The sequence below is a fragment of the Ovis canadensis genome, chromosome 15, assembly GCF_042477335.2.
Source record: "Ovis canadensis isolate MfBH-ARS-UI-01 breed Bighorn chromosome 15, ARS-UI_OviCan_v2, whole genome shotgun sequence".
Taxonomy (NCBI): Eukaryota; Metazoa; Chordata; class Mammalia; order Artiodactyla; family Bovidae; genus Ovis; species Ovis canadensis.
Window position 1 is genome coordinate 14,179,691 of NC_091259.1, and position 25,889 is coordinate 14,205,579.

Genomic DNA, 25,889 nt, shown 5'->3' on the forward strand with positions numbered 1-25,889 from the left:
CTTCCCAGGTAGTGCTAGTGATAAAGAACCCACCTGACAATGCAGGAAATAAGAATCACGGGTTTGATCCCTGGGTTGCAAAGATCCCCTGAAGGAGGGCACAGCAATCCATTCTAGTATTCTTGCCTGGAGATTACCACAGACGGAGAAGCCTGGTGGGCTATGGTCCACAGGGTTGCAAAGAGTTTGACAAGACTGAAGTGACTTAGCATAGCACATTAAGTATTCTATTTTGGAGACATAAAACCAAAGGCTATTTTGAAAGAAATATTATTTTCTTCTGTGCTGCTATTAACACATGTAGTAAAATCATTTAAGACTGAAGGGGATACAGTTCTGCTTATACACTTTTATCAATGAGGATGGTTTACAGGAAGAGTACAGCACAGAAAGTTCAAAGAATTATATCCACACTGCAGAAGTTCCAGGTGCCAAACTGACCTTAAGTTTAACCTGTCTGCCAGTTAGTTACCACTATTATCACCTTTTATTACTTGCACTTATTCTACTGGAAGACCCATTAAGAAGCCAAAAAAGTTTTAAATATATTAACTGTTAAAAACAACAAAGAAGCGTTTAAAGAAAGAATATATTTGAACCATATAAACAAACAAAAAGGTATTACATAAGAAAAATAATGTAACAATTTATGTAAGTACCTAACATATGAGCATGCTCTTACATCTAAAACAAAAATAAAAAGGTAACATTGGTACTATATATATATATTTGACAAGTGTGCATTAAAGAATTCTCTAATATAAAACATTTAAAATGTGGAGAATATTTTGTCAAGACACAGAAAACAACTGTTAAGATAGGCACACCCACAATTCTTGTAAAAACGTGCTTATGGAAGATAAAGTTGATCTGAGCATTCATTTCTCAGATGCAAAGAAGCTGTGAAACTGTAAATCACTGGATATTGCCTCCCACTTTCGCACTGTTTGAGTTTCAACACTGATTAGTGTAAATTATGAATTGCACAATTAATTTTATTTTTAAAATTTTAGTGTTTCTGCCTGGTTCCATATAAAATGCATCTATTTAGTACGAATACTTAAAACAGCAACATAATTTGTATAAAAGTTACTTTCCAATTTTTTTTAAAGCACTATTGTTTAGGAAATAGTTATTATAACAAATAGTGCTCTGGAAACTCTGAAACTATAAATCAATATGCTCCATCAACCATAAGTAGATCTAATAAGCCCTAACTAAAAAGAACACAAATGTAAAAAGCTGATAAATTTAAAGATTATAAAATTGGTTTATTGTAAAAGCAATTCAAGAATACCCAGTTAAAATCTTATTCCAATGCCACCCAATACAACCAAGAAGCAGTTAAACACTTTTACATTAGGAACAAGGACAAAAAACAAGAAAGACCACATCAAGACTGTGATTCAAATTCAGAAAGAGAAAGGCTTAGGTCTCCTTCAGGTCAGTACAACGGTTACGATTAGGTCAAAGCACCATGTCCTTCAGACATCACGGTGCTGCCACAACACTGAGGTATAACTGGGTAAATCCAAATCGAGGGGGAATGAAGAACTCCATATTTTTGTTTTGTGGGTGTACTTAAGTGATTGAAATTTTAGGAACAACTGCTTTTAATGACAGCAATATACAAGACAAGTTTTTATTGAAGAAAAAGAAGCTTATAAAGTTCTCTATCAAGGTCCCACTAAATCTTCACAATCCCCCTCCCATTTTCCCACCCTTTCCCCTAATCTAAAGCTACTCTGCTGATATATAAGATGAGATCTTAATTTGTGGCTTAATGGCAAATTGTAGGCACTCCTTCTAAGTAGCTTTGATCTTCTGCATATAAAAAAGCCAACATGCTGTATCATTCATCCATAAACTCAATTATGCATTCTAGGCAGAAATTCATTATTCCTCTAAAAAAAAAAATCAATACATCTATCTGCACAGTGGCCATTTCCCCCCAGACTTAATTCAAGATTTAATCTTTCTGCTGTTTTAATAATAGCCTTAGAGTCAATTATTACGAATGATCAACCTATGAATCAATATATATAACACAATGACTGCATTTTGAGCACTGAAATCACCTAATATAAAACTTTACTTCCAACTTTTGCAATCCTCTAAACTGAAGGGTCAAAATACTTACATTTTGTAATCAGAAAAAAAAACGAACAAACCCCACCTGAGGTTTTCCTAAGCTGAGGCTTTTCATAGCAGTTTTAGCCAGGAAAAGAGAGATTTTATGTCTTATAAACCCTTGAAAATAAGGGCTTACTCTATAAACACTGAAAGACCCTTAATCGTAGAGGTGCTAGCTGATGCCACTGTAATTCACAAGCAAGTATTACTTCATAGCTTATACTGAAGGGTTGATTCATGCTCATTTTGTTCCTTTAAAAATACTCTTTGGAAAACATTATTATTCCTGTAGACACATACTCTAGTTATATCTCTTCCAGTAAAAATAAAAGTATAATCATGATCATCTCTATTTCTTTGCTAAAATCAACTAGTAATATACATTAATCTGATCACTTTACCAGCTAACTTATGACCTTACAGTATCCCATATACTATCCAGGGTAAATTCTCAGCATATAGAAGTAGGAGCAAGTCTTATAAGTAAAAACAATTTTGTAGGCAATATTTCAATGTAGTGTTTAATGTGTTCATTATAAAAGAGAACTAAACTACTAGATTTTACTTCCAAAACTAAGGCAAAGGTACTCTTCCAAAGCTAAAGGGGATAATAAAGCCATTTCTTGTTTACTTCTTTCAAATTCAGCAGATAATATCCACTGTGTGCCCAGAGGGCATACAAGACTCCTGGAGGCACTATCCATAAGAACAGCCCTTTCTAGAACACTAAACCACCACCAACTGCACACTACCCCAACCGGATTTAAACTATTTGTGAAATATAAACTACTAGTCTTGTATTCTAAATGCATACATTCATAGCTACCATTTTAAAATAAATTGGAAAGTAGGGAAAACTAAAAAAAAAAAGATACATTCTGCTATCACACTATTATAAACATTATTAAGTGTGTGTGGGTATATATAAAGAGAGCTGATTACCAAGATTTAAATAAGATGGTAAAAAAACCCAGGACATGTAGATTTACCAAAGGAACTATAATAGCTGTCCCGAGCTACAAGTATAAACAGATGCACTACAATGGTAATTTGCCTTAGATTCTGAGGAAAAAAGAAAAAAACAAAACAAAACCCCTAAGACAATAAAAATCCCGATGAAGACCAAAAAAAAAAAAAGAAAAACAAAAACCCCACAATAAAACCCACCAAAATCTATACTAGAGTATGTGGCAATAATTAATATATTTCTATGGAAATTATCTCAAGCCTTAGAAGCTCCTAAAATAAAATCAAGGTCACTATGTGACTAATGATAGCACTAGGAGGAAAAAAAACCCACTGAAAGTAAAACAGTCTTCAGCCTTGGTTTCAGCTAGCTCTTCAAATCAGTCTAAGTACTAAACATCAGATACAACATTTTTGGCTTGTTAGACCAGTAAGTCATGTTTTCCCACTGGCCAAAGGCAGCTGAAGAACAGTTGCTTGAACAAACTAAATGCTGTGACATGAAGCATTTGACTTCCAAGTCTGAGTATTTAGTTAAAACGATTGGTGAACATCTAACTGGGCAAAAGGAATGGCATCCATCATCCAAACAGGCTCACTTTCCCCAGCCCCCAAAACAAACAGTAGTTATAATAGCAAAAGAAACAAAAGTTTGTTTTTGATTCCTTAGAGCCAACTATGGAAGAGGTCAGCAATATATTAACAGCAGCAATGGACAAGAAGAGCAAAATAGTGGATGAAAGAATCCTGCTGGACGTTTGTTCATCTTTTTCTGTATTAGCCAGAAGACTGCCCCTGGCTTAACTGGAAATTTCAGGTATAGGTCTTATCTCCTTAGATCCTTCACAGATTTAGAATTCAGTCTACCTGAGGGCTCTATAACCATGTAAGAAAGCTTTCTTTATCTAGCTTGGTGGCGGCCAAAACAGACTCCATGTCGTTGAGGATGTCGGAGCTCAACGCTTCTTGCAGGCTGGGCATCAGCTCCTCCCCTTCTATGTTCATCCCATCTCCCTCCAGGGTTCCGAGGTCCACGTTTGTCCCAGGAATGGCTTCAAGATAGTCTGGGAAACGGTTCTGCTGGGAGGGCAGGGTGCTTTGGTTGATAGTGTCACCTAGATGGACCAGAGAGAGAGAGAAAGAAAACAGGTCCTTTTGAAAAGCTGACATCGTGACACACGTAGGGAAAGAAACGCATTCCTGATGGACTTCCTCCACTGATGCCCACAGTTTACTTTAGGCCAAACAACCCACAGACAGCAAAGTAACAATGCCAAGTTTCCTTCAGCTTCATGTGTTCAGATACTGAACAAGTCTGACTGCTTATTCCTGCGTGGTCAGCACTGAAGAGGGTCCTGGGAAGAAATTCGCTGAAACATTATATACTCAAGAGAGAGAGGACAGATAGGACACAACTGTACCAGCACTTTTCGTCGAAACATCATATACAGCGAGAGCGAGCGAGCGCAGGTGTGACTCAACAGCGTCAGTACCCGACTGCTCCAGGCGCGTACCACCACAGTAAGGGAAAACAAAGGTGCATGGGTATGCCTGTCTTTCTCGCAAGTACACACCGGGAACAGAATAAAGTAAAAAGGCTGCATGAAACTCTATCCCACTCTCAGGAGATTCACATTCACAATAGTAAAGCCACGCCTCCCAGAAGTCCTTGGAAAAGTAAGTCTTCCTAGCTTTCTTTGCTTACTGGTCTCCCACACTTACCTGGCCAAGAAACCTTTTTTGCCCATGATGACGTTAACATTCATGAACACTTCCATGGACTATGCTTTCAGAAAAACTAACATAAACCATTAATTGTTATAAAAGTTTAGAGAGAAGGGAGAAACGGGGGAGAGAGGAATAAGGAAAGGTGTTATGAATGAGATGGGTTTGAGGTGACTCGTACGGATGACTTAAGATCCAGATGAGGAGAGGGTGGTGTGGATTCCCAGGGACACCGACGCCACGGGCTGGATGCACACCAGCACAGAAGCCCCACCAAACGCTCCCAGAAGCGGCAAGCTGACGGGCCAGCGAGCCGGAGAGCCTTTTCACTGCCCAGCCAGCTCATGCCCTCTGACAGCTGCCAAGTCCAGGTCAAAGGGTAAGCCACAGGAGCACCACTCCTGTGGGGGAGGTTTTCAAGCTCCTGCAACTCTTCCAATAAAGGATGTAAGGCCACCACCTAACCTTTCCAATCTGCCAACCTGAGGCCCGCATCACCTAAGCTGGACAAAAGACCCTCACAAAGAGGGAGGCAGACAAAGAATCACATACACAGAGAGACATATAAATCAAATACAGAGCTCTTGCTCTGAAATTAAAAGTAAATATCCATATAACAGAGACTTCTAATATGGTCCTCAACTGCCCTGCCCATTCACTCAACATTTTAAATTAACTCAATATTTTAAATGCTAAGTCATGTCAAATAGAGATAAGACATCCATGACATATAAAAACTTGGAAAAGACTTCAATTACAAGATGTTACTAAAAGAAAGAAAACAACCACAACAACAAAGCAGGGCTCAATTAAGTTTACAGGATCTTAACTGGTTTTCTTCTGAATACTCTTGGCTTACTATACTTTATCAGACCCAGCAACACAATGACTGTATCTGACCGAAAGCTAGATGACCGAGCGGAACAAAAAGTACCAACCTGTATCCATCTCATCAACACTGTTCAGGAAGTCGTCGGGGGTCCGAGGGACGCTGTAGCTGCTCATGCTCAGTCCGCTGTCTGTGCTCTCGTCGCGAGAGTGATAGGTGCCACTGCGAAGAATGAGGGTCACAGACCAACGCAACACACGTAAGAAAAGATTCCCAGGTGAACACATAAACACTTGCTCAGTACCAACGTGATTCCCGGAGGATGAGCGAAGACTCCTGCCCTGCAGCATCAACAAGCGCCCTCCTTCAGAGCCGGTACCAAGCTCCTGTGCCATGAAGCGAAATGGACAAGTTGATCCTAATTCAGACTGGCAACCTCAGGGGGGTCAAAATTTCTCCTAAGGTTCTGTGGTCATAAGGGAAAAGCAAGATACACCCAGCTTTCCTGAGGGACAGGAAACTCTCAGTGTAATGCCGTTTGAATTGGGGGCTCCAAACAGCTCATCTGTCTCAAGGTCCCCGTGCCCCGAGTGGCAGTGGTCACAGGCGTGCGTCAAAACACAGCTTCCAGGTGGTACTAAGACAGGCCTGCACTAGATTCCTGCTGAATTCCTCGGCTCATGCAGAGAGTTTAAGCCAGAAAAATGAACCCTAAATAAGGAACCAGAATTTCTTTTTGGACTGGGCCAAAACAGATGAGTCAGTGCTGATAAGAACAGAACTCACTAGCTTGATCTCCTTGCTTCTGTTCGGGAAAGTGGGGGGAACCCCGAACAACCACCTCAGCATGAAACAGGAGTCCTGAGAGTTCCAATGGAAGGAACTGATTAAAAACAAAAACCAAAACAGCCCTGCAAGGCACACAGCTTGAGAAAAACAGAAAAACAGCACCAGGTTTTTACTTTAGGCTGAATGAAAAGTGTCACAGATTTACATGCAAGTATGTTAAATATCCTCAGAACATTACTTTCATAAATAGAACACTTCCCTAACCTAGTAGCATGTAGACACCAGGCGGCATCAACAGTAAGATCAGAGGTGCTGCTAATTCTAGAACATCTTACAGCAGAGTGTAAAATAAAGGCAACTGTAATTCTTAACAGTCTCTGACTACAGTGTGAACTTAACTTTCCTCACAGCTTGGACATTTGAGGAGCTGTTCAGTTTACACAAAAATTAAGCAAAAAGCAGGAGAAGGCGATGGCACCCCACTCCAGTACTCTTGCCTGGAAAATCCCATGGACAGAGGAGCCTGGTAGGCTGCGGTCCATGGGGTCGCAGAGTAATAACTAAGCTTTAAAACCAAGCTTTCATAGTTGCTCAAGGTTGAGAGCTCAAGCCCTTCTTCCCTACATTACTCAATGCACTTGCCTTGTTCCCCCTCTCTTTCACCCTGTATATTGCAACCACTAGTTTAATGCTTCTGTCAGATTTTGGCAAGATTCGAAAGCCTCACACAAATCCAAGAAAACACAAATTTGCCTCTGAGACCATCTGTACACAATGCAGCCGCTTCAGAGAAGCCCTCAGGATGTGGTTTGTTTTTATTTTGCCTGACTCAATCTGGGACGAGGGCCTGGTCCTAGTCATCTCTCTATTCCCACTGCTCACCACGGGGCACATATCAAGACACTCAAGACTCTGTTACAGAACGGCTGAGTTTACACAGTTCTTTCCAGGCCTCAGGGGAAGCACATGGGCATTCCTGAGGACGGAGTTCACAAGGCCATTTCCCTGATTAGGAACTGCCCCCTGCAGCCCCCATCTCCCTTCAATGACACACACTGAGCATCTGCTACTATGTGATAGGGATGAGACAAGGCTGAGGAATCAGAGGTTAACAGCAACAGCCTACAACTGATGCTTTCTGAGAGGCTCACAACTTCAGGGAGGGAAGGGAACAAATACATATATAAGGGCTACGTGAGCAAAGTGCTTTCAGAAGAGAACTTTCAAAGTACAGGGGAAAGGTTTAATGGAGGGGAAAGCCGGAGCTGGCCTTGAAACATCTGAGTAAAAAGGAGACGAGTGAATGTACCACCACCACCAGAGTCAACTCCATGGCAAGTTAGGGCAACAAGTACTTAGAGTTTAAGGAATATCATAAATTAAATACAGGCAGTGGGGGAAACTGTCCAAAGTTTCTGAAAAGAAAAATGCTAGGGCCAGATGTGTGTTTTAGAAACCGGGTACTACAGACAGGAGGCATTGGATTCTGCCCTGAGACTAGCAACTTCGGGGATGATTCACTCTGTTCTTTACCAGGAAATAGAATCTTAAACTGTAGCTCAGCTTTTATCAAAAGTTCTAAGAATCTGCACAAACGACTAACAGGAGGCTATGCGGTCTCCACCCCTCTTTTCTAGATGGTCTCATTTTATCCCTGGACCAATAAACACAGACCATCAACGACATGGGTACTGGAATTACATTGATCTGAAATCTCCTCTGTGGGGGAAAAAAGGTCTGCTGCTATGACTTTTCCTAATTAACCTCAGAATTATAATCTTCTATAAATACACTCAATTACTGGCAGGACTTTAAACTGCATGTGTCAGAGAGCAAATACAAAACTTAAATACATTTTAGATGGCCTTTGAGTTGTCCTGTTTTCAATGTTATTTGTTTCCAGGAGTTTTTCATCTCCCTTTTGATTTCTTCTTAGATGGCCTTTGAAATCAAACCAGTCAATCAGGCCACCAGCACTTATCTTAAGAGAGAGAAAGTTTATTGTACTAAACATTTTGGTATGACAAGGTATCTTATTTTTCTTAGGGTCTGGATGTTTTCAATTCAACTTGTGAGAACTGAAAGGGTAGCATAATAACCTTCCTAAATAAATATACCTTTCAACATTCTTAAAAGTGCACTGTCTAAAACTGATTACAAACAAAAGCAAAGACCAGAAAGCATTTGTTTCTTATTTTGAAAATAGAAACTGCATAAATATTTGACAATCTATAAGAAAGAACTGTAGTTAAGTCTTAGTTTTAAATGCCTTTCTAGGCAAAAATGATGATCTGTCTCAGCTTGCAGTTTTCAACACAGCACTACATATAATAACATCTTTGCAATATGCCCGAAATCCAAGATTTCTGGTAATTCACTAAAAAATCATCCTTAACTGTGCTGTTTTTGAATACTCTTGAATATTAACACATTATTTGAAAGAGACACAACCTTCCTTTTTATCTCCTTGACCTATAGCCCTTAAGAATATGAGGCCTTACAGTGCTCCTGTAGTGAAACTTCTCAGGTTGAACACTTACGTGGAAAATTCCTTCCAAAGATCCTTATAATGCTGCCCTAAGCAGGTTTAAGATGCCTTTTTTCCCCTGCTTTCACAGAAAGGCATTCACGTGTTCCTTCACGATTCTGCAAGTAACTGTTAGTCAACAGCACAGGCACAAGCAAACACGTGACTCTGAGTAAGTATCCCCTCTACAAGTCTGAACAGCTCATTTCCTCTCACAGCAGCCAGCGTCTAATCCTCAAGCTTTATTGTACGAGCCATTTATGGAGAGATTCATTTACAGCTGTGGTTCTTGGCCCACACGGATGTTCAAACAGCTTATTATATATAAGCACTAAGGAGAACACCGTAAGCTGTGATTTTTTTCAGATGTTGGCCAGCAGCAACTCTTACCAACCTGTTAAGAAAGGGATCTGAGCTATTGGTCGTCATAGTTCTCAATTCCTGAGACATCCCAGGAGAAGATACTGGATTTTGAGTCCCACCATCCTGCTCCAGTGTCGGTAACTGGCTACGGAGAGCTAATTCCTAAAAAAAAAGAAAAAAGAAAAAAATCAACACAAATAGAGTCAATCCACTAATTAACAAATTTATCATTAGATTTACATATAAATCTTATATGTACATATAAAGCTTAAGTATTAACATCTAAAAGTTATTGAGCTGACCAGTCAGAAGGACCAAGTTCTCTCTATTTCAAGTCACTGAACATTCAATTATATAAACTGAAAGTTTATCCAGGCTTATTAACCCCCCAACATATACTTAACTAACTTAACTACTTAGTTTTCTCTTGTTATTTTCTTTATTCTGGGAGACATGCCTAGATCCCTCCTTTAGAATAGGGTGGCAAATCTGACCAACTCTCATACGGTTTCATATATTTGGCACCAGTAATAAAAATAAGGTCAAAAGAACAAAATTTGGTGATTTACCAAGACACCATCACTCCTCACTGCCTTTCTGCACTGTTTTACACTTTGGTATCAAGTGGCTCAATCTGATGTAGGTTTTTCAGTCTTGAGCTACTGATATCTTCAAGGGTATCCCACAGTTTCTCAGCAGGACACCACCTGGACACTGAGCAAAAGCTGTGAGCCATTACTACTGATTGTTTCACAAGGCCTGCCCCAACATGCTTTCAAACATTCTGGGTCTCAGCTTTTCATCTGCCCAGGGCTCCAAGGCTAGTTTACTTTACTCTGGCCAAGTGCTACACCTCCATTACCAGCTTGTCCTTTCCTCACCTTTTCATCCATTCGCTGTACCCTTTCCTGACGATTTCCACTGTGCCTCTCAAGCTCTCATCAACGTCTTCTGCTAGAGATCAGCTTTCTCCTCCTTGACAGTTTTGGTCTGACTTGAAACGTGGCTTTCTATCACAAAGGACACTTCCCCACCTCTTGCAAGTGGGCAAGCCTGCTCACCGAGGCACACACCACCTCCAAGACCCTCACTCCCAGGGCACCACTCGGTCCAGAGGCCGTGGAGGTATTCTCTGAGCTCTGCACCAACATTTCTAGACTTTGCAACAACCACTTTTTACTCAGGTTTCTCCCTTCTAGATATACCATTCTTTAAATGGTTTCTTAGCCAGAAAGTCAAGACGGAATGCAGAGGGTCTGTGAACTTCGACGGAGAAAAAAGTTACATCTTTATTTTCATTAAACTGTAAGTGAAATTTAGCATTTCCTTCAATTATGTTAGGCAACAAACAGTAGTATTTACTATATCTCTAATTTTTCATCAGTAGAAAACATTTTCATATCATACTCCAGTTGTTAAGTTTCTTAAAAATGTTCATTACTATTCCAATATTAGTCATAAGACATGCCACGATCTCTTATTACTTATACATTAGGCAGATGATTTATTCAACATGAGAGCTCCGTAAATTTCTGGATTCCAATGATCATTATCCCCACATACCTGAAAATCACCCATTTGTACACCCAAGACCTTGCTATTCAAAACCAAACCTGCCCGTACAATCTTTACTCACGTTTGGGACAATGATCAGTGCTTCACTTCATTGAAACTGCACTTTACCACTCGGGAACTACCAACAGCCATGCACAAAATCTATACAGTAATCTAATGCTGAAATTCCTCCTTCCGAGTGGGGGGTTGAGTCTGTGCTCCCTGAACCGGGAGGTGGATCCCCAACCACTGAACCACCAGGGAAGCCCCGAGCGGATCATTGTAAATACACACAAGTATCTTTAAGATTCCTGATACACACACAAATTTTGTTTCAACACAGCAAATTCCAACAATGAATCAATACTAAAAATATGCTTGCTTCATTTCTACGCTGAGATTGCTAAGAAATGCTAAGAGAAAAACCATACAGCTTATCATAAATTAATTCTCTGGTCTTGGCTGAGCCTCTAGTATCACTTACTTTTTTTTGAGGGGGGGGGGGTGCGTTGGTTCTTGGTTACTTTTTCTCACATTCTCCTGATTACTACTCCAAATCTGGCACACTCTCTCAAGCCCCCAGTCACTCACGTGCTCTCCCTTTCTCCAGCTCCCTCCCATTTAAATCAGGACACTAGAGGTCATCAGCCACAATCATGGTTTTCTGGTTCCCCCTGTCACCCTGGGCTGCTCCCACAAAGCCATCTTCTTTCATACTTACAACTTCTCTTCCAGGCTCAAAAAATGGATTCCCCACCGCCACCTCCTGTTCTAGGCCAACCCACACTCCTAGCAGCTTCTGGGGATCCCATTTACTTGTTTTCTCTGTATCTTCTATCTCTAACATTACCCATGCCCCACTTTCATCTTACAAAGTAACAAGTGACTTTAAAACAAAGACAGTTTGCACTTCCCACAGACTGTAGGTCTGTGATATGGCATGTTTTCCTCTGATACTATGTCTTTCATACACTCTTCTCTTGACTAAAAAAAATAACAACAACAATACTTCTCTTATATTTAAGATCCAGTTACCTTCTCTAGGAAATTCTCCAGAATGATCCCATCTCCATCTTTAGACTGAATTACACAGATGGACATTATGCCTTAACACCCTGTTCAGTTCAGTTCAGCTGCTCAGTTGTGTCCAACTCTTTGCAACTCCATGGACTGCAGCACACCAGGCTTCCCTGTCCATCACCAAACTCCCGGAGCTTGCTCAAACACATGTCCATCGAGTCAGTGATAACATCCAACCATCTCATCGTGTCATCCCCTTCTCTTCCTGCCTTCAATCTTTCTCAGCATCAAGGTCTTTTCCAGTGAGTCAGTTCTCTGCATCAGGTGGCCAAAGTATTGCAGCTTCAGCTGTAGCATCAGTCCTTCCAATGAATATTCAGGACTGATTTCCTTTAGGATTAACTGGTTTGCTCATTTGCAACTCCATGGACTGCAGCATGCCAGGCTTCCCTGTCCATCACCAACTCCTGGAGCTTGCTCAAACACACATCCATCGAGTTGCTGATAAAATCCAACTGTCCAAGGGACTCTCAAGAGTCTTCTCTAACACCACAGTTCAAAACCATCCATTTTTCAGCACTCAGCTTTCTTTATGGTCTGACAAATCATAGCTTTAACTAGATGGGCTTTAGTTGATAAAGTAATGTCTCTGCTTTTTAATGTGCTGTCTAGGTTTGTCACAGCTTTTCTTCCAAGGAGGAAGTGTCTTTTAATTTTATGGTTACAGTAACCATCTGCAGTGATTTTGCAGCCCAAGAAAATAAAATCTGTCACTGCTTCCCCATCTATTTTCCATGAAGTGATGGGATCGGATGCCCTGATCTCAAGTTTTTTGAATGTTCAGTTTTAAGCCAACTTTTCCACTCTCCTTTCACCCTCATCAAGAAGCTCTCTAGTTCCTCTTCGCTTTCTGCCATAAGGGTGGTGTCATCTGCATCTCTGAGGTTATTGATATTTCTTCTGGCAATCTTGATTCCAGCTTGTGCTTCATCCAGCCCAGTATTTCTCAAGACGTACTCTGCATATAAGTTAAATAAGCAGGGTGACAATATTCAGCCTTGATGTACCCCTTTCCCAATTTGGAACCAGTCTGTTGTTCCATGTCCAATTGTAAATATTTTTTCTCGACTTGCATTGAGGTTTCTCAGGAGGCAGGTAAAGTGTCTGCTATACCCATCTCTAACAATTTCCCATAGTTTGTTGTGATCCACACAAAGGCTTTAGTGTAGTCAATGAAACAGAAGAATGTTTTCTGAAATTCTCTTGCTTTTTCTATGATCCAATGGATGTTCGCAATTTGATCTCCGGTTCCTCTGCCTTTTCTAAATCCAGTTTGAATATCTGGAAGTTCTTGGTTCGCATACTGTTGAAGCCTAGCTTGGAGTGTCTGAGATCAGTGCAACTGTGTGGTAGTTTGAACATTCTTTAGTATTGTCTTTCTTTGGGATTGGAATGAAAACTGACCTTTTCCAGTCCTGTGGCCACTGCTGAGTTTTCCAAATTTGCTGGCATATTGAGTGCAGCACTTTCACAGCATCATCTTTTAGAATCTGAAATAGCTCAGCTGGAATTCCATCACCTCCACTAGGTCTGTTTGTAGTGATGCTTTCTAAGGCCCACTTGACTTCACATTTCAGGATGTTTGGCTCTAGGTGAGTGATCACACCATCGTGGTTACCTGGATTATTAAGATCTTTTTATGTATAGTTCTTCTGTGCATTCTTGCCACCTCTTCTTACAATCTTCTGCTTCTGTTAGGTCCATACCATTTCTGTCCTTTATTGTGCCCATCTTGGAATGAAATGTTCCGTTGGTACTCTAATTTTCTTGAAGAGATCTCTAGTCTTTCTCATTCTATTGTTTTCCTTTATTTCTTTGCATTGATCAATGCAAAGTTCAGTTCACTTCAGTCGCTCATTCGTGTCCGACTCTTTGTGACTCCATGGACTGCAGCATGCCAGGCTTCCCTGCCCATTACCAGCACCCGGAGGTGGCCCAAACTCATGTTCATTGAGTCAGTAATGCCATCCAACCATCTCATCCTCTGTTGTTCCCTTCTCCTCCCGCCTTCAATCTTTCCCAGCAGCAGGTGGCCAAAATATTGGAGTTTAAGCTTCAGCATCAGTCCTTCCAGTGAATATTCAGGACTGATTTCCTTTAGGATGGACTGGTTGGATCTCTTTGCAGTCCAAGGGACTCTCAAGAGTCTTCTCCAACACCAAGGTTCAAAAGCATCAATTCTTCAGTGGTCAGCTTTCTTTACAGTCCAACTTTCACATCCATACATAACTACTGGAAAAATCATAGCTTTGACATAAAGACCTTTGTTGGCAAAGTGATGTTTCTGCTTTTTAATATGCTGTCTAGGTTTGTCATAGCTTTCCTTCCAAGGAGCAAGCGTCTTTTAATTTCATGGCTGCAGCCACCATCTGCGGTGATTTTGGAGCCCCACAAAATAAAGTCTCTCACTGTTTTCATTAAGGCTTTCTCTCTCCTAGAGTTCTTTGGAACTCTGGGGTCAGACAGATAAACCTCTGCTTTGCTCCCTTTTCCTTTTGCTTCTCTTCTCACCCTGAGCATATATATGTACTTAGCACTTAGCACACGCTTATCTCAGCATTTATCACATGATATTGTAATCATTCCTTCACGATTTCTTCTCTGTCCCTAAAGGTACAGAGCGAATACATTAATGGATGCTTTGGAGCATAAAAGAGCTTCTAAATACTTTGAAGAATTTATATTGCTATTAAAATATGGGGATGTTAAAAGCAATAAAGTTTAAAATGAGTAAAATTACAGGCTCCAGATGAGGTGAGATGCTTCGGGAAGAGGCATCCTTTTGTTTTCTGTGTACCTAGTTTTGAACTTCTTGCAACATGAAGCAAATAGATCATTACTGAAGCAACTTAATAAACTGGCTATACTTTTCATAGTGTCCTTCACAACTTTCTGTCTTACCCTTTTTGATCGTTTCTATTTTTTTAAGGTTTTATGAAGCTAAAGCTAATTGCCATGTGCAAAATCTCCATGTTCTCATTCTGCCACATTGCTTGTCTGAAGCTGAGAGATTTTTACTTCTTGCTGCCTCTAACAACTGAATTTCTACTGTCAGCAGACACTGAAGAACCAACTATCCACATTGACAAAGAAAAGTAATTTAGAGACGTGAATAAGAAGGCCGATCTTTCTTGTAATTTGCCTAAAAAGATATCCAACCTCCCTAAAGGATATGGAAATATATACTTCTCATCAAATCTATTTTTGAGTCAAGACTAAGCAACTAACCTAGGGATTCACCTAAACTGAACCTCAAAGGAACAAGTGGGAAAAAATGCCACTTTATTTACTGGGAGTGGTGGCAGGATGATGTCAGCATTGATAGTAGGGAATACGGCATGAAAACAAATGTAATGTGGTAAGGCCAATAATACAAATAACATATATACAGATTACAGAACCCATACACACCAGGTATGAATATTCAGCTGAGGTTTGAAACTTCTAGTTATAGGAAACATAAACAAAATCCCAAAACCAACCAGGTTGATTAGAAGTACTTTTTGAAGTTTTATTGAGGTATAATTGATATATAATAGCTTACACATATATTATCCAAAAACGGGTATATTTTCACATAGCTCAGTATTTGCTAAAAACAAAACAACTTCAAGTAACTGAAGTTGACTTGGTAGCTCCCTCCCCAAAGCATTAATTCTTTTGTTAACATTTTCATCTGCTGTGAACATAATTTATTTCATGGACTTCAATAAGGAAGATCAACATTTTTTTTGATATTTTAAAGAAACTGTCAAGAGTTGGGGAGGAAAACCATATATAAGTACACTTCTCCCCCACTTCTTATATATAAGTTTGGAGTTCACGTGAATATGAAAACAGTAAGGCCCACTTCCACATAAACACACACACATCCATATAGAGATGGAAAATCGCAGAAGTGTCTGACTCTGTGCTTTGCCTCGTTGGGTTTTGAAGGAGAGCGAATGTGGAGTCAGGTTAACAGAGAGTTCCTCCCTAAAGCTGTCCTGCTGCCAGTGAGGAACAATTAGATCACGGGTTTTCATTGCTGAGTAAGCTTTATAATTCTTTGTATTCTTAGCCAAGGACTGCAAATGTTAAAGTGAACACACTGCATAAAATTAACAACTTTATAGTAAAATATTAAAAATGTTTCAGAGTGTACAGAATTTTTGCTAGTGACTCTGTGAGCTTAGTTGCTCAGTTGTGTACGATTCTTTGTGACCCCATGGACTGTATCCCACCAGGTTTCTCTGCCCATGGGATTCTCCAGGCAAGAATACTGGAGTGGGCTGCCATTCCCTTCTACAGGGGATCTTTCCGATCCAGGATCAAACCAGGGTTCTTAAACGTCTGAGCTACCAGGAAAGCCCAGTGCCTTTACAGAAAAATAATTACTTTAATATGGATAACTATAAAATGAAGTTACATAATCTGAATTTTTTAATCAAAAATATTTCATATAAACTTTCTTCATAACATCCATCTTCAAATAATGCCTGCATATATCTACATATACCTATGTAGAATACACCCATTCTATTCCAATTATTAAAGCATTTTGGATGAATATGAACATTATTTTGTAACTGAGTAAATCTGGCATAGCTGTTTTAAAAAGTAGCCTTGGGACATATTTGGACTGTCTACAAAAACTGATTTCAGTTGAAACATTTCATGTTGAAAGTTATGTCTATCTCTAAAGAAGCTTTTTATCCCGAACAAATGTCTAAAATTAGAATACGGAGCTAAAAATACAAGTTCGTTAAGCTTCTCTTTTCCCAAAGGTAGTCAGAATAAATAGTATGACAGACTTTCAAAAATGGAGAACTAAGCAAGTTATACGAGATTCAGCCAAAATTTATCATGCTTCTGTATTTCAAAAGTCAAACAGTTCTTTTAGCGTATTTGACTTTTTCTTAACGGAAGCAAGTATTTTTAGCTCATTTTCTTCTGTAATAATACAAAAATGTGGTGACTTTTCCCACTGAGCCCGTAAATCTTAGCTAATCTGGGATGCGTGTGGAGCCAGGGCTATCTGCACTGGAAGTAAAACTCATGGACCCAGTTTGGTCTGGAAGGAACTTTCCAGGATGGTTTATAAAGGAAAATAGGATTAGCCTGGTTCATATAGTGGACTTTTATGGACTCAAAATCTAGACATAAGCCATTGGTCCTTTTAAAATTTCCCTTCTCTTATTTAAATGGCAGTACCATTTCTCATAGGGTAAAAAAGATACTTTAAGATATTAAGTATTTTGGCCCCATAAAAAATTGATGCTTTGGTTCACATTATTTAGAAAAATAAGGAGAAAGGCAGTAGAAGAAGTCAGTAGTCCGGAAACACTTTGAACACTGCTAGATTATCAAACTCTTAAGAGTGCCCTACCAAACTGGAGGAATATGCCTACACAAAACCAAAATTTGGAAACCAGTCGAATATCTATCAATAGGTGAACAGATAAACAACCATAGCATATCCCTACAATGGAATACGAGTCAGCAATAAGAGGGAATGAACTACAGATATAATATGAATGAATCTCAAAATAATCATGTTAAAGTGAAAAGGTTATGATCCCATTCATTAGAAAATCCTATAAAATTAATGTCAACTTTACTTTCTTAAAGCAATTTTTTTCTTCAGCCAAAACTATTTATGTCTCATTTCTGGATAATACATGGCACACAAATGAGTTTCCCCTTTTTGAACCCGATCAATTTATTTAAAGTAGGTTAGTTTATTAAACTAGAAACCCAAATTTAGAAATGGAGGAAAACTCTAAAAATACACATCTTTTAAACAGTTTGTCTTAGTAATAGCAGTTTACATCAACAATTTTAAAAACAGAAGCAAAAAGCCATTTCCTCCAACAATTCAAGATAGGTTCCTGTCATACCCCATTTTCCAACACAGTTTTAAACCACCATAGAATATTTAATTATGTCAAAAATTATTAAAACATTTAACCAATGTTGAAAATGCTTTTTGTTTTTTTAAATATTTGTGGCATTTACCGAAGTTATCTTCAACTTCAGAACAACCTTTTTGACTAAAAAATGTGTACATATGGATTTGGGGATAGTTATGAGAACTGTATGATAATCTTAAATTCTTAAAAAGTGATAATCAAAACAGCTTTGCACTTTTATGTTCCCACAGTATGATCCTGAGATTCAACACTCTGACAGATCTCTTTTGTAATTTATGCTACTTAATTGTGGTCTCAAAGTAATAAAGTTATTATAACATTGTTCAAATTACCATGACCTTAATGAATAAAACAAATGAGATAATCTATTAGACTATGCAGAGCGTGAGGCTGAACCTCCTCCCTTCTTATACAGTTTTCAATATGCCCATTAAAAATAAAATATTCATGGGAAAATACCAAAATGAATCTATGATTTAGTCAATATTAGGACTTCAAAAAGGAGAGATAATCTTAGCTTTTCTAGTATCTGCTAACATAAAAGAGAGTCTGGAGGGAAAGAGAGCCAAAAATTTGCTATTATTAAATTCAGAAAAAAAAAATTGCAGTGATTATTTTCATATGGCTCTGTAAAGAGGTTTTATTTTGCTCTATTTGACTAAAACTATGGACATCTGAATTTCTTCACCATTTTGGGCTAAGAGTGTAGTATAATATGTTTGATATTAATACAACAATATTAATTTTATTTTTTTAAATTATTTTTTATTAATTTTTTAATCCCTCAAAAGCCGTAACTGACCCTGGTGTGTATTTATTACTATATACATGGAATGGCAAACTACACAATATTCATTAGTTGCAAAATATTTTTTGCAATATAAATAACTTCTCTGAAGCTATAATCTCTATGACAAGTAAAGCAATTACTTGCTCAAAAATAAAGTTAAGATATCTATACATAGCACTCTTATTTCTATTTTCTGGGTTTTTCAAGAATTCTGATGAGGGCTCTTGGGGATGTGTTTTGACCTAGGCTTGATGAAAGAAATGGAAATCTTAATTAGTAAAAGGGGAGGGGAAAAGGATTCCTCATGAGCGGGATCATGGCAACAAGACAGAGGCGTGTACTTGGCTGAAGGAAGGTAACTGGCTTAACCAGAATTGAGAGAAAGAAAGAAGATTACTGACCACAGACCATAGAAGAGCCAGGCTGCAGAGTTTAGGACTGATCTCACAGGTACTGAGGGAACCACAGGGAGTAAGAACCTCATTCTTAAGCCTAAGACAGGTAAAAACATTCACACTCAGGTGGGGGAACTATCTTTTCTCCAATTTAAACATTACATGCATGCTCAATCTCACAGGGCAAAGACAATGCTTACAGTTTCAAAGTTTTGTTTTTTCCTGAGACTAGAAACTGCTTTAGAAACATACAAACAGCTAATCAGAATGAAATTAAACAGTTTAAAGCTCTATGAGGACAAGTTTTTCCAAAATTCTGCCAACAAACCCTAACGAAGGGAATAATTCCCATTTTTAACTAAAAAGATATACTAATGCCTGTAAAGTTGTCTTAATTTTTCAGAATTTTGCATTACCCTCACCCATACTGATACTAGCTTATATGACCAGAGCATCCTACAGTACAGACATGTTTTGTTAATCCTATGCAGAAGTACTTAGTAATTTGTAAACATTTTGAAGTCTGATACCTTCCCACAGTCCACAGCAAATGAGCTATATAATTATAAAATAATGCTACTGATTTCATTGTGCTTGTTAACTCATCTGTACTAATTTCTATTAGAAAAGTAAAAATAAATAAAAACAAAGATATCTGACAACTCTGAACAAAAGTGCCTGGCATCAAGTATTCAATGGATCCATCGCTTTTTGTTCATTATTCCTTTGTCCAGTCTGTTCTTTGATACTGGAAAGTTTCTTCTTGCTTTCTTGATTATCTTGGTAATCTTATTTAAAGGCATCTTCACTTAAGACTGTTCTTTGTGAAAAATTTCCTGACATCTACATTAAGATAATCTAGAAAATAAGTAGGATGAGAAAAATAAAAATACTTGCTTGATACAAATACCACCAGTTTCTATGTATTTGAGCAATTCCAAATTTAGCCCTACATTGGAATTTCATACATTTTCCCAATTGTGCCAGGTAAATACACTGACCACTGAAACTTATATAACAAGCTCATATATTTTATTCTCCACATATGCGAAGCTAATTTAAAAAATAACTTTTAATAAAACCTATCTCTTTCAGGTTTCCAGCTCTGGCTTAGATAAATCTAAGGGATCAACACTGTAACCTTAATACCATACAAATTCATTGATAATAGAGTTTTAATTTATCAGCCTTAACTTTATAAAGCTTTACTACTAAAAGAAGTATCTAAAAACTCCCGATAATTTTAATGAGAGCAACTATTTAAACTTATACTGATGTATGAAATAAAGACCTGAAGGTAGTTCATTTATTTATCAGATTTAAAGTTTAAGATCTTAAAAGGAAAAAATAAACAGGAGACAATTTCAAAACACTTTAACACGGAGAACTTTTTGCTTGATTCTAAATCTCATTTGAATTAATTTCTGCTCCTATGTTTCCACTTTATTTCCAGATCCAATGCTACAGTGCTCTTCCCAGTCAAATGTGAAACTAGCAGCCCTCACTCTAAGAATGTCTGCATTGCTTTAGCAAAGATGATGTTCACGGATTATTCCCTTACTTGATTTCTTGATTAAAGAAAGCATTTATGAGAGAGATAAAGAATAGAGATTTTCCTCTCACAAAGTTAACTGGTCTCTGTGAGGATTCTATCTACTATAGTTTCTAGACAGACAAGTTAACAGAATCTAATGTGAGTGGAGTTCTGACAATTCCTACTTCTGCAGCTCATTCCAACACAATGCACCTGTCAGCCTAGTGCAGAAGAGCTACAGAGAACAAAATGAGGTATTTGATGGTTGCTTTCGCCCACCTGAAAAAAGTCCAACAATCCCTCAGCTCAGAATTCCTCCATAATCGGTGAACCCTAAACACAGAGATCTCTTTGGTTTTAAGAATGAGATTCTCTTCATGAGTCAGACAAGTGCCTGTGTTATAGAAGAAAAAAGCGGCCACAACCTTTGCATCTAAATAAGCTACCTTCACAAGCAGTGTTTCTTTGGGTTCACCAGGGAGAAATGCTGGTAAAAGCCAACAAAGAAAGCCAAAAGAGTACTCAGGTAGAGCACTGTCCACTTCTCTCTTCGAGTGATTTTGATATTCTTTCTTTGGAATGTCCACTAGGAGAAGGAAAAAACTTCTCCTTTCCTAGTAGTATCATTACACTCTAATAAGATTTCCTGACGTAGCCTACCTAAGTAAATAATCTGTGCCCCCTTTGTTACTGTTCAAATTTTTAATTCCTGTAGGGCGCTGTAAGCACTACTTTAGGCTACACAAGTAAAAATCAGGCACACTTCAGGGCTGACAGGAGGCATACACTACATATCAGCGTCGGGGCTGAGGGGAGAGACCTCCACCGAGTCAAAAGGACTGCTATTGTGGGAGGAGCAGACAGTGTCGACTTTCTGGCAAAAGCGATGTTAACTTAAGTAGCTTGGTAGGAAGAGGCCTCAGTTATTCTTCAGTGAGGACAGGCCCCCGGAGCACAAGTTTTTCTCTTTCCTAACAGCATATCTGTTTTCAAGGCTAAAACATCAGACAAGAGCCTACCTGACATTTTGGAGAATTGGCTGTGCTGGGATTGATATTCCGCATTGCCTAAGAGTGAAAAATAAGATGGATAAAAATTACTTTAAGCCACATGGTTTGGCTGTGTAGGCTGACTTACAAATTCCATCCAGACATATCACCAAAGCACAGAATTCCCAAGCTAGCTCAAGAAGAAGCAGACTGAGGGAGACAGGAGCCAGGGGAGTCCCCAGAACAAACGGAAGCCTCAGCAGTGTCCACAGCGTGGAGGGCAGGACAGCAAGACTTCCGGTGTCAGGACTCACAATCTGATACTGGTCAGGCAGGTTCTTTACTTCTGAGTATTAGATGAAGCAGGAAAAATATAATTTGATGTTTCAGTGATAAGAGAAACTGTCAATGGAAGAAGCTCACAGGAAGCCAGAAGACTTAAACTGAATTTATACTGATTGCTAAAAACAAACACCTTAAACAATGGCCCCATTAGTATAAGATTAGAGCAGGTCGGTCACTTCAACAGAAGAAAAGACAACACAGCAGGCAGTAAAAAGACAAAGAAGTCACCTGTAAAGGAAGCTATTCTGTCCGGACCGTCACCCAGAGTAAGAGTGGGAATAAGGCTTAGGAAAATTCTTTAGAATAAAGAATTTTATAAGCAGCAGCATTCTGCCCACCGGGTGGGAAGGGGATGGGAGACAGCTGATCTACAGCAACAAAATGACGGATTTTAGTCTTTCTCATTAATAAGGTCTCTTGGTTTTGATGGTCTTCAATTCACATGTGAAATTTTATTTACTTACACCATCTAGTACTCAGTAACGACAAAATGAAAAGCAAGCAATGACAACAGGCTGCGTAAAACGTACCCTGAAATTACTTTATTTCTTCCAATAGCTATATAATTATATTCTCGATGGTGCTACCTTGTTCCGGTGATAAAGTTTTATTTAAATGAAAAATATCTTTCCTTTATAGTAATATGTTAAAAGTCTGTCAGAGGTATAGTAAACTTGTTAATGTGCTTCCTTTTTCTACTTTCTTAAAGGCAGATGAGGAAATACTTCTTTCAAGACCACTTCATGACACCATATCCTGGCATTCTCCTTCTTCTTTTAGGGCCAACCACACCAGATTATAGTGGCAGGTTACTGACAGCTCAGTTTACAAGTATGGCGGCCTGGAGTCCTCATGGCTCAGTTTAATTCTTGGGTACCAGTTCTTCAAACCTCAAATCAGAGTTCAATCACTGTATCAAGTTCATCTATTTCCATTAACACTCAAGTGACACTATTAAAATATAACCCTCATGAAGAAAACAGTACCTTGTTCAAATGTCTACATCCTGGCAACAAAAATGTAGCCTATAATGGTATTTTTAATGCCTGTTCTTAGTATGCTATGATTTAGGGCGGGGCAGTAGTAGAGACACTTGTATTCCATGTTTGTAAATAAAGAGAATGTCTGGGGCGGGGGTGAGGGGAAGTATAAGAACTGGTTAGCTATTTACATCCAGAAAAGAGAACTAGAGAAATGGGAAAAGGAGATTTTATTTTCACTTTGTACACTTTCAAAACCACATTGTGTTTTTATTACCCAAAATATTTATATAAAAAATTTAAAATATACTAAGATCATACCCCCAAAATCTAAACTTTAGCTTTTGTCACTCTGAAATTTGAGATGAGGGATTATATTCTTATGGCACAGAAAAACCAGTATTTCTGAAAGAAAACTGACAGAAATGGCCCTAAAGGTTTCCAGCTCTCTAATGTTAGAATCTGCCCTTCCCAACGTGAAAAAACAACCACAAGCAGGTAATTTTAAGGCACTTGGGGATCTTCTAAACTTGGGATAGCCTGTGTTACATTTTAAATAAAACACATCTTAGATTCAGCAATAGTGAAACACAGCTGTCATTTGAGAGGTATCATACTGGTATATTCTCCTAGACAAATAATTTGTTTAAAGTAAAAGATGTTTCTCCCCAAGTGATGTTCCAGAGTTTCTTCCTTAGTGAAATCTTCAGATATTAAATAGTCTGCAATTCCCTGTACAGACATACCTCGTTTTATTGCACTTCACAGACACTGCATTTGTTTAAAAAAAACACATCAAACGTTTGTGGCAACCCTGCGACCAGCAAGTCTATCAGAGCCATTTTTCTAAAAGCAATTGCTCACTTCACGCCTTGGTGTCATATTTTGGTAATTCTCACAATATTTTGGCCTTTTTCATTATTATTTTATTTATAACAGTGATCTGTGATGTTACAGCAAAAAGATGACTCACTGAAAGCTCAGATGATGGCTAGCATTTTTTCAGCAGTTAAGTACTTTTAAAAAATGTTCACTGTTAAGACATAACGCTGTTACACACTTAAGACTATAGTATGGTATAAACATTAACGTCTATATGCACCAGCAAACCCCCGAATTCATGTGATTCACTTTCCTGTAATACTCGCTTTCCTGTGGTGGTCTGGGACTGATGGGCAATATCTCCGAGGTATGCCTGTATATTTGAGGAAAAGCACCCTTGCTTCCTTTGCCTTCTGCTTGACTGCAGTGAACATGGCCCAAACGCCTCTGTGTGACACAGGTTTACAAGTGACAGCCCACGTGCTCAGAGGCCAGCAGAGAAACTAAGACAGGGACAGAGCTGGACAGAGTGTTTCTGTGTCACTCTAGTTTTGGAGAAACAACATTCCTCTGTAACCAACAAATGCCAAAATGAAACACACCCAGCTTCACGTAGGAAAACAAAGCCCCAAGAGTGGAAGGCTGGTCTCTAACCTGGGGCCTCACCTGCCGAAGCAGTTCTTGCTGCTTCAGTCGCAGTCTTTCTTTCTCCATCTGCAACTGCTGCAGCCGCATCTGTTGCTGCTGGTTGGAACTGCCACCACCCAGGACTCCTCCCTGTGGGCTCTGGGGGGCCAGCGGGGGTGGCTGTTTCACTGGAGCACTTTGACTGATTCTCTGGTTCATGGCTGCAAGGAAACAGAAGATCTGTTCTAAAAAACTAGCCAAGAAAAAGGATTTTTTGTTATTCACAAGCATGATGGGGACATTCAACATAGCCTCTTCTGTAGTAAGATCAGAAATAACCTAAAAACCCACCAATAGTACAAAGGGTACATCAGTTTATTATTATTACAGACATCCTTGTCATTAGTGTAGTATGCGGCCTTAAGATGAAAGAAACAAGCAGCAGCTCTAACAGGCAATGGCGCGGAGTAGTCTAAGGCACACAAAGGTAAAGGCACAGTACAGAACAGGACCAGGCAGAGGAGGGCTGTACTGATATATTACGTGCATATCCAGAGAATCTCAATCGAAGGACAGCTAAGAAGCAATCAACACCTGCTGGCTCTGTAGCTGGGGAACTGGGTGACTAAAGAACTGACGTTCAAGAGAGACATTTTTTGTAACTTTTCAAGTTTGAATAATGTGAATGCACCGATTATAAAATATATATCCAATTAAAAATAAATCCCTCAAACTAACTAAGAGAAAGCAATCTACGCAGTAAAGTTCATTATTAATCTTTAAATACAATGCTAACTAACAAATCAAGTAGGTTAGATGCATGCTCCAAATAAAGCCTACATCTGGACGGCACAGATTGGTCTCATTCAACACCACTGTACCCCCCACACAGCCAAGGTAGTCAGTTATTTTTTGAGTTGAACCCGTAATACACCATTTGACAATTAGATTGGATTCTTATAATAGCGAATTTCTGTCACTGATAAAACACTGATCAAACTATGGATTGTGTTAGCCTCAGTAAGCAGATGCAAGTTTTATTACGTGAAAATGGCAATAAGAATGATACATTACCTTTTCAGACATCTATTCAACTTTTTAAGGTGACATTTCAGGTCACTGTTTAATACATATGACACTTGAAGAAATGACACTAATCTTTTACAACCTTTTGCAGAGAACAGCAAAGAAGGAAACTTCACGCTTTTGTGACCAGCATATCCCTAATGCCTTACGAGGACACTAAAACAAAGAAAAATCATAGATGGCTCTCTCTCATCAACCTTGCTACCAAAATCTGAAATGATTCACTGGTGGTGCTCATGACTTACTAGACCCTGGCCACAAAGCAAACTCCTTGTGATGATCTTCACATGTCCTCGGCTGGACCACAGGTACAGCTCTTGGAGGCCACCTGAACAAACCTCTTCCAGGGCACTGCCTTGGGACTCTGTCTACTGACATTTCTCACCTGTCATTTTTTATTTACAAATTTATATCTTCTCTTCCCAGGTGGCACCAGTGGTAAA

General features: G+C 38.9%; 1 protein-coding gene across 8 annotated transcripts in view; it reads right to left on the minus strand.

The window, feature by feature from the left end:
• Nucleotides 1–570: 570 nt before the first annotated feature.
• The window catches only part of YAP1 (Yes1 associated transcriptional regulator), a 140,817-nt gene continuing 115,498 nt past the window's right edge, over nt 571–25,889 (minus strand). For 2 of the 8 annotated variants that reach the window (XM_069554825.1, XM_069554824.1), the window contains exons 5-9: nt 24,400–24,581; nt 21,617–21,664; nt 9,364–9,494; nt 5,763–5,875; nt 571–4,214 (exon numbers count right to left, since the gene is read on the minus strand). In XM_069554825.1, coding sequence (XP_069410926.1) covers nt 3,976–4,214; nt 5,763–5,875; nt 9,364–9,494; nt 21,617–21,664; nt 24,400–24,581 — 713 coding nt within the window. In that variant the 3' untranslated portion in view covers nt 571–3,975. Of the gene's footprint in view, nt 4,215–5,762; nt 5,876–9,363; nt 9,495–21,616; nt 21,665–24,387; nt 24,582–25,889 lie in introns of all 8 variants that reach the window. The other 6 variants (XM_069554823.1, XM_069554822.1, XM_069554829.1 and 3 more) reach the window with 3 other exon arrangements.